At 41.6% G+C, this 8,945-nt stretch overlaps 1 protein-coding gene across 3 annotated transcripts in view; it reads left to right on the forward strand.

Moving 5' to 3' along the window:
* Positions 1 to 5,286, forward strand: part of ZDHHC13 (zDHHC palmitoyltransferase 13) — a 59,334-nt gene extending 54,048 nt beyond the window's left edge. For all 3 annotated transcript variants that reach the window (XM_004050816.5, XM_055354199.2, XM_055354198.2), the window contains exons 16-17: positions 1,612 to 1,709; positions 4,697 to 5,286. In XM_004050816.5, the coding sequence (XP_004050864.2) occupies positions 1,612 to 1,709; positions 4,697 to 4,835 (237 nt within the window). In that variant the 3' untranslated portion in view covers positions 4,836 to 5,286. The remainder of the gene's footprint in view (positions 1 to 1,611; positions 1,710 to 4,696) is intronic.
* The last annotated feature ends 3,659 nt before the right edge of the window (positions 5,287 to 8,945 follow it).

The following is an 8,945-nucleotide window of genomic DNA, read 5'->3' on the forward strand; positions in this document are numbered from 1 at the left end:
GAAAAATACATCACTAACCAGTGGTCATAGTAATTACATTTTCAGAGAAGGCCATGGCCATTAGAAAGTTCAAGCTCCAGGGCAGTAGTCACCTTCAGCTTTCTCCAAAGCTTTAGTCCCTTCCCTGCTGGCTTCCATCCCCTATGAGCCTAACCTAATTCTCATTATTGCTGTGTCCTGCCCATGTGGAATGGGCAGCAGGTGGTCATCAGTCTGAATCAATTACTGTAAGACCTCAGATAATTAGAGCATTACTCAACCAAAGCAAAGTGTATTCCACTTTTATGGGAAAGTAATCATTCTCAAAATAATAATAATTTTAATAATAACAAGAAGAGAAGGAGGAAGGGAGGGAAAAAGAAAGAAATTAAAGAGAAAAAAGAAAATGTTTAGGGATGAAATTGAGTTAATAATATTGACTAAACTGAGGTTTCTGAACATTCCTCTCACTCTCCTATCACTCTGACTTCAATAGACTCCAGCAGCAAGAATAGATACTAGCATCTGTCATTATTAGTATTATCATTTATAATACCTACTATTTATAATGCTTTGAGACATTGTTTCTAATTATCTTTCTTTTTTTCTGGAATCTTAGAATAAGTACAAGTATATGAGATGATAATATCCTTAATTTTTTAGAAAAAGGTCAATAAGGCAAAAAATGGACTCAAAGTTTCAGATAGTTTTCAAAAGGAAGAATTCAGAACAAAGCTGTTTTCTTAATGAACAAAACAATCCAGTTCTTTGAAAACGTTCATTTCCTGAGTGCTCTGGGTAGTCGTGGCTTTGACTGTAGCAAGTCAAGATGAGTGTCTAGGTTATTGGTTAGGAGCATGGGCTTTATTCTCACACTGACCAAGGAGTCAGTCCCAGCTCTCCCACTCTAAGCTGTGTGGCTTTGAATCAGTTACTTCATCTCTCTAATCCTCTGCATTAGGTATTTGATTTTATTTACTTATTTATTTATTTATTTTTTGAGACAGAGTTTCGCTCTTTCACCCATGCTGAAGTGCAGTGGCGGGATCTCGGCTCACTGCAACCTCCGCCTTCCCGTTTCAAGTGATTCTCCTGCCTTAGCCTCCCAAGTAGCTGGGATTACAGGTGCCCACCTCTACGCCCAGCTAATTTTTGTATTTTTAGTGGAGACGGGGTTTCACCACGTTGGCCAGGCTGCTCTCGAACTCCTGACCTCGTGATCCACCCACCTCGGCCTGCCAAAGTGCTGGGATTACAGGCGTGAGCCACCGCGCCCTGCCGCAGTTAGGTATTTTAAATAGATTATCTCAAATCCTTAAAATAATATGATGAGAGTGGTATGATGAGCTGCTTTACAGATAAGGAACTTGAGGTTTAAATGAGATAACTCTGTGAGTAGTTATGGTTTTTAATGATTTAAGAATTTTTAAGTTACCTTAATTCTCAGTCTTCCCCATGTTTTTGGAATTAAATGTTCTTTACTTCTGATTAACTTTCTCTTTGGCCCTTTTCAAGGAGATACTAAGGAGAACACACAAATTGAGATAATTGCACTGATACTGATCTTATGTTGTTTTATTTATCTAAAAGTTGCACACTGAATGTGTGCAACCTTCCACCCTTCTTTTTCAGATTGCCTTTCTGGGCCTGACCTCCCATGAGAGAATCAGCCTGCAGAAGCAGAGCAAGCATATGAAACAGACGTTGTCCCTCAGGAAGACACCATACAAGTAAGCGAGACCTGTTTTGGACGCTGAGTCCTGTGGAAGATCCCTAGTCACCGGTTTCCTAAGCTGGTGCCACTACCCATGGCCATGCTGCTGTTCTGTAATTTGCCATCTAGTACAGCTGACCCCCCTTTTCTTAGAGAAGCTTTAGTGATGGGGTGAGTGGTAAAGTCGTGAGCCCCATGGTGGTAAGAATTCGAGAGTTAGTTTACTGGACACAGCACAAATAGTAAGTGACTTTGAAGTTTTGCCAAGGTGGGGAATCTCTCCAGTCAAGCCACATGGTCACAAGGTTGTTTGTTGCTGGCGTGGAGTTGATGTGAGATAATTAAGTGTATGGCTGAGAGAGCCAGCCACAGGGTGCTCTGTAGAGAGCGTTCACTTGTGTGCTTTGCCAGGATTTTCAGCCTGGCTTTCTATCACCACTAATTCTTCTAGCCCTATGTTGAATGTGCCCACTTGTACCAGGGAGAAGCCAATTTTTCAGATTTGGATTTGTTCCCCCTGGAGCATTTGGTTGTATAAAACACGTTTTCAGTTGAAAATGGGAGTATGTATAGAAAGACCTTCGTCTTATGATATGAAAGATTGGGCTTTGAAGCTTATCTCCCTGCCACTTATGGCAGGGTCTTGGAAACTGGGAGTGCTGCAGAGGTGACCCAGAGCCCTCTGGGGATTTGAATGCTTGCTGCATATCTCATGAGCAGTCTATTTTAAAGCATGCTGTTGGTACAAGATGAAACTGTTAGGCTGTTAGACAAGGGGATCAGAGACTGGGATATAACTACAATGTGTATTTAGGAGAGGAGAGAAATTGACTTAACTGGGAAGAGATGGCTAAAGCAATGGCGAGTGGAAAGGAGCATAAACTTGTGATGATTGTTTCACATTGACAGTGATAATAAAATCCCTTTCTTTGTAGTTAAACCAGAGGAATAAATGTTTACTCCACTAAACTATGGAAGCCTGTGATAGAGTTGGAATTTGAAGCTGAGCCTTGAGAGATGTGGGGCAGGGCACAATGGAGTTGGGAGGGAGGAAGGGCATTCCAAGCCCTAGAGAAGAGTCTGAATAGAGGGACACATGAGAGCACTAGAGCACGTTTGCTGAGTGATGGCAGCATCAACTAGAGGAACTCAAGGGAAAACCTGAGTCCCGCCCAAACCAAAGATTTTACTTGTTTTCCTCCCCTAAGTTACTTTTACTCAGTACAGTAGTCACCCTTTCTCATGAGGGATATGTTCTAAGAACCTCAATGGATGCCTGAAACTGCAGATAGTACTGAACTCGGTATATACCGTGTTATTTCAGTCTGATAACCCAACAGGCAGGTAGTGTAGACAGAGTGGAAACACCAGACAAAGGGATGATTTATGTCTCAGGCAGACAGAGCTGGATGGCGTGAGATTTCATCATGCTCCTCAGAACGGCATGCAATTTAAAGCTTATTAATTGTTTATTTCTGGAATTTTTCATTTTAATATTTTTGGGCTGCTGTTGACGACAGGTAACTGAAACTGAAACCAAGGGGAAGGGGACACTACTCTAACTAGCTTTTGAACCAGGCCCTATACATTTCTAGCATGCGTCCCCACTGCCAACCCATCAACTCCACATAGCCTTCTTCCCAGGAAGTTGCCCTCTGAGTAGTGTTGGTCCTTTACTGGCAGCAATGCCATCATCCCCATGCAGAACACAATCTTCTAAACAGCAACGCAGTCATCCTCATGGACAGGTGTGTTTTGATGTGTGTAAGGGATTGGGTTAGGCACTTAAAAGATAGAGCATATGCGTAAAAATGAGCATTTCTCATAACTGGAATAGATAGTGGTACTTCCGAAATTTAATGGAGAAAAAATGATGCCTAAGACAGTGCAGTCAGGAAAGCTCCAGTGGAAATGTGGATATTGGCCTGGGCCTTGAGAACTGGTAGGACTTGAAAGGATAAGGGGGTTCCTGAGCTAAGTGTAGAGCAGTGTGCGTTCCAGGCCCACACATCTGTGATCATGGGAAAAACAGAGCCAGAGTAGCTGGAGCAGGAGATTTATAAAGATGCACAGAGGAGCTAGAACTAGAGGGATACATTGTATAGAGCCTTGAATACAAAGAGGAGGAATGTTTATTTGAGCCTCTAGGCAGAGGAGTATCTTTAAAGGGTTTCGATTGGGAGGTGAGGGGCTATGACTATATCAGGGTTTTTGGAGGACAACAGTCTGCAATATGCAAGATGAATTAAAAGGAATTGAGACAGAGAATTCATTTAGAGAGTTACTTATAAGGTTTAGGGAGGCCGGGCGCGGTGGCTCATGCCTGTAATCCCAGCACTTTGGGAGGCTGAGGTGGGCGGATCATGAGGTCAGGAGTTTGAGACCATCCTGGCTAACACGGTGAAACCCCGTCTCTACTAAAAAAAATACAAAAAATTAGCCGGGCGTGGTGGTGGGCGCCTATAGTCCCAGCTACTCAGGAGGCTGAGGCAGGAGAATGGCGTGAACCAGGGAGGTGGAGCTTGCAGTGAGCCGAGATCACGCCACTGCACTCCAGCCTGGGCGACAGAGCGAGACTCCATCTCAAAAAAAAAAAAAAAAGTTTAGGGAAAATCCCATCTGGTTGATTACAGTTGTTCTGGCCTATGTGGCCTTTGAGGTAATCAAGGTCTGAATTAGGGAAGTAGGAATAGAAAGAAAGAAACTTATTGATGTCAGTGGCCAATCCATTAAGTGGGGAATCCAAAATGAAGTGATGATGAAAAACCCAATTAAGTGGCTGAGCGAGCAGAAGCCAGGAAATCTCCAAATACAGATTCAGGTCCAGAAATAGGCTTCAGTTTTAAGGTACCAGAAGCCCAGGAACTATTTGATCTACCCCATCTACCCCTGGATTTCTGCAAGATGTTCAAAGGACCTTGCATATTATAGATTCTCCATAAATGTTTGTCAAGCTACACAGGAAATATAGTAAGACATGTTCTCTTTTTTTTTTCTTGGCAGTCTTGGATTCATGCAGAACCTGGCAGATTTCTTTCAGTGTGGCTGCTTTGGCTTGGTGAAGCCCTGTGTGGTAGATTGGACATCACAGTACACCATGGTCTTTCACCCAGCCAGGGAGAAGGTTCTTCGCTCAGTATGAAGAAAAGCAACCCAAAACTCTCAATCTGATTTGTTTTTGTTTATGTCAATGCCCTGTAGTTTGAAAGTGAAGATTTAGAGTTCACCTAAGTCCAAAGGAAAACACGTGGTTTTTAAAGCCATTAGGTAAAAAAAGTTCTCAATAAAGGCATTACAATTTTTTAGGTTTAGAAAGATGGACTTTTCTGATAAATCTTGGCAGACATCTAAAAAAAAAAACCATATTTTTCACAAGAAAATGCAAGTTACTTTTTTTGGAAATAATACCCACTGATTATGGATAAAATGGAATATTTTCAGATACTATATTGGCTGTTTCAAAATAGTACTATTCTTTAAACTTGTCATTTTTGCTAAGTTATTTGTCTTTGTTGTATCTGTAAATATGTAAAAAATGTTTAAATAGATGTACCTGTTTTGCTTTCACACTTAATAAAAATTTTTTTTTTGTAGTTGAGACTTGGTTTCTGACACTTAACACTTCTAGAGTCTTAAATTAAGATGTACATAGGACACAAATTAGTTCACAATTCCAGGAATGAGTTGAGATTATGATTAATACCAGTAAGCACGATTTAATATGGTTTTTCATCTTACTTAGAAAATAGAACATAGAAAGTCTTAAATATTAATTACAACTTTACTTAGTACCCTCAAAATATTAGACTGGTATGACTATAATTACTAATTTCCCTTGTTCTACAGGAAATGCTAATTCAACTTTAGTATAGTATTTATACACCCCTGGGCATGGCACCTTCCTGCTGAGCAACCTCCCTTGGGTTCCTGTTGCTCTTGGGGTAAAAGCAAAAATTCTCATTGTGACCTACAAAGCCTTGAAGCATATAATCCTGTTTTGTTTAGCAGTGTCAGTGGAGCATGTTGTACTCTAATCATGTGGCCTTTCATTGCAAGGATCCGTTCTTTCTTCTACCAGAGATAAGAGATGCAGATAAGGAAACTAAAGCCAAAGAAGTTTTTATCTTCTCCAGGGTCACAGAGATACCAAATGGGGCTGCCACTCTACAGTCACAGTCACCTAGAATATCACGTGACACATAGTATTTGTTCAAAAAATATTAGAATTTGTTGAACCAATTTCAGGGTTTTAAGCAAGAGATGATGCTATCAGAATTGTGTTTGAAGACTGTGCTTCTCAATTGGAGTACAGAAGAGCTTTTTCAAGGTATATTCTCTTTCTCCCTTCTTCTCTCACCAACTCCTACCAAGTTAGTATTGTGGTCCAAATGGTCCAGAGACATTAGATCAGAGTCACAGGGCCAGGGTGGGTGTCTAGGGCTCACAGTTTAAAATTCAGTTTCTCCATCTCAGACCTTTCAAATCAGTCTCTGGGGAGAGAGTGCTGGAATCCTAATGATTCTTACATATGCATACTACTGTTTGAGAATCATTTACTTAAGGAACCTTACCTTCTCCATTCTATACATTGTGAAACGTTTAAGCTTGAGAATCACTGCTTAATAGGTATGCAGTTGTAGTGGTAAAGAGACCAGATTCTAGGGACCCTGGGTATGAATCTATGACCTACTAATTACTGCATAAGTTACTTTTAATCCCTTTGGGCAAATGACATAAATCTCTAGAAACTCAGTTTCCTCATTTGGATTATGTAGATAATAATAGTAAACAATTTGAAATGTCATTATGAGAATTAAATGTGTTAATGTTTAAAAGTGCTTAGAATTGTACTTGGCATATAGTAAATGTTCAATAAATGCTGGCTATTAATTGAGAAGTCTAACAGAAAACTGATTACCAGAAAGATAAGCTAGAGGTAGAGAAATGCACCAAATCCAGCCTTCTGTGCTCTGTGTTGTATGTTCTAGGGCTAGAATTCTGCAAGCTACAGTCTCCCTGCCAGATGACTTCCTGTTAAAGTCGGCAGTAGACTGCAAGGAGGAGCAGAAAAGGCACTTATTCCATTCTTCTTGCCAGCTCTTCCTCTCAGTGTTGCTCCAATGATGGCCCTTTGCCCTGCAATGACATTTTGGAACCAATGTCTAACTTTTCTTCTTCCCAAAACCTACTTCATTGTGCCCCATTAGAAGTACTAGCAATAACCAGGCAGGGCTCTCTCCTTTGACATCTGACTTCTGCCCCGGGATACTTCTTCTCTGGGCATCTGAATTATGATAACCCATCTCTTCTCTTAGTTTCCCTATTCCCAGGAGTGATAGCTGCCTCTAGCAATTACTATCTCTATGTTAAATCAGTGTGTTCCCTTGTTACTTTTTCAAAAATAATAGCACCTGTTTAGCTAATTCCCTCTACTATATTCTCTTTATTAAAATAACTAGTGTGGTTTCTGTTTTTCTGGTGAAACTTGACAGATACAGAATATTAGAAATAAGCTGTTAATGATGGTCTAGGCAAGAGGTAATGAAGGCCTGAAGCAAGATGATGACAGTGGCACAGAGGAGACCCAGCAGGCCCAGATCACAGAGTGGATGCGGGAAGAAAAAGAGGAGTCAAAGATGGCTTTGAAATGTTGAACCCAATGAATGAGAGGTTGAAGATGCTACTCTGAGAAATAAGGAACACAGTGTGGGGAGACTAGGTGATGAGTTTGGTGGCTGGGATCTACTGAGTTTGAGGTACTTGCAGGCTATCCAGTGGGAAAGTCTAGAAGGCAACTGGAAAGAGGCCAGGGCATGGATGGGAATCACCTGCATAGAAGGATAAGATTGTCACAGGGGAGAGGTAGAAAGTAGATGAAAATGGAGAGTCACCTTCCTCAAAGGGAAAGATGAATGCTAAAAAGATACCAAAGATGACATCTAATGCGAACAAACAGACTAAAAAGTGTGAGAGGAAGGTGAAGGGCAGGAGCAAAAGCTTATGGAATATGGATTTAGGGAGCTGGAGAAGGAAGAAGTAACTAAAAGGAGATCGAGTAGGAGGACAAGAAAGTAGTGTCAGCCAGACACAGTGCCACTCCTGTAATCCTAGCACTTTGGGAGGCCGAGGTGGGCAGATCACCTGAGGTCGGGAGTTTGAGACCAGCCTGACCAACGTGGAGAAACCCCATCTCTACTAAAAATACAAAATGAGCTGGGTGTGGTGGCACATTCCCGTAATCCCAGCTACTCGGGAGGCTGAGGCAGGAGAATCGCTTGAACCTGGGAGGTGGAGGTTGCGGTGAGCCGAGATTGTGTCACTGCACTCCAGCCTGGGCAATAAGAGGGAAACTCCACCTCAAAATAATAATAATAATAATAATAGTGTCATAGAATCAAGAGAGGATTCATTTCAGAGAGGAAGCAGTCAGTTGGCAGGAACTAAGGAGCAGCTTGAGCAGAAGTTGAGAATAGCTGATGAAAGACAAAAGAGTTTGTGATTAAGAGGTTATTAGTAGGGCCAGGCGCAGTGGGGATTGGCAAATCACTTTAGGCCGGGAGTTCGAGACCAGGCTGGCCAACATGGGGGAAACCCCATCTCTACTAAAAATACAGAAATTAGCCAGGCATGGTGGTACACGCCTGTAATCCCAGCTACTCAGGAAGCTGAAGCAAGAGAATCGCTTGAACCCAGGAGGCAGAGGTTGCAGTGAGCTGAGATAGTGCCATTGCACTCTAGCCTGTGCAACAGAGAGAGAGACTCCATCTCAAAAAAAAAAAAAGAGGTTATTAGTGGCCTCAGTTATTAGTGGTGATTGAGGATGGAGAGTAGAGGCAAGGAAGACTAAAGAGTCTAAAAGACTAAGGGCTAAGTGGAATCTAGTCTTACAGCTTGGCTCTGAAAGGAGAGAGGAGACGGCAGTAGCTTGTGGCATAATACCAAGGTTTAGTCTTTGTTTTATTTTAAATCCAAGACAAACCCAATCATGTTTTTCAGGGCCAGGGGAATGAGACTGTTATGCTATTTTGCCATAACTTTATTCCTTTCTTCAAATATGTATATAGCCACATTGGAGACAACAAATTTGAATCTCTTTCACAAATATCAGGCAAAATCTTGATCATGCCCCCTGTGACTTAGGATGGACGCTGGCACCATGAGTGGAATCACTTGGATGTAGCACAGTCTATATTTCAGGTGTGTAGTAGTCATGGGAGCTCATGCAATAATAAATATCCTCCCAATCTCAGTG

The sequence above is a fragment of the Gorilla gorilla genome, chromosome 9 (genome assembly GCF_029281585.2).
Source record: "Gorilla gorilla gorilla isolate KB3781 chromosome 9, NHGRI_mGorGor1-v2.1_pri, whole genome shotgun sequence".
Taxonomy (NCBI): domain Eukaryota; kingdom Metazoa; phylum Chordata; class Mammalia; order Primates; family Hominidae; genus Gorilla; species Gorilla gorilla.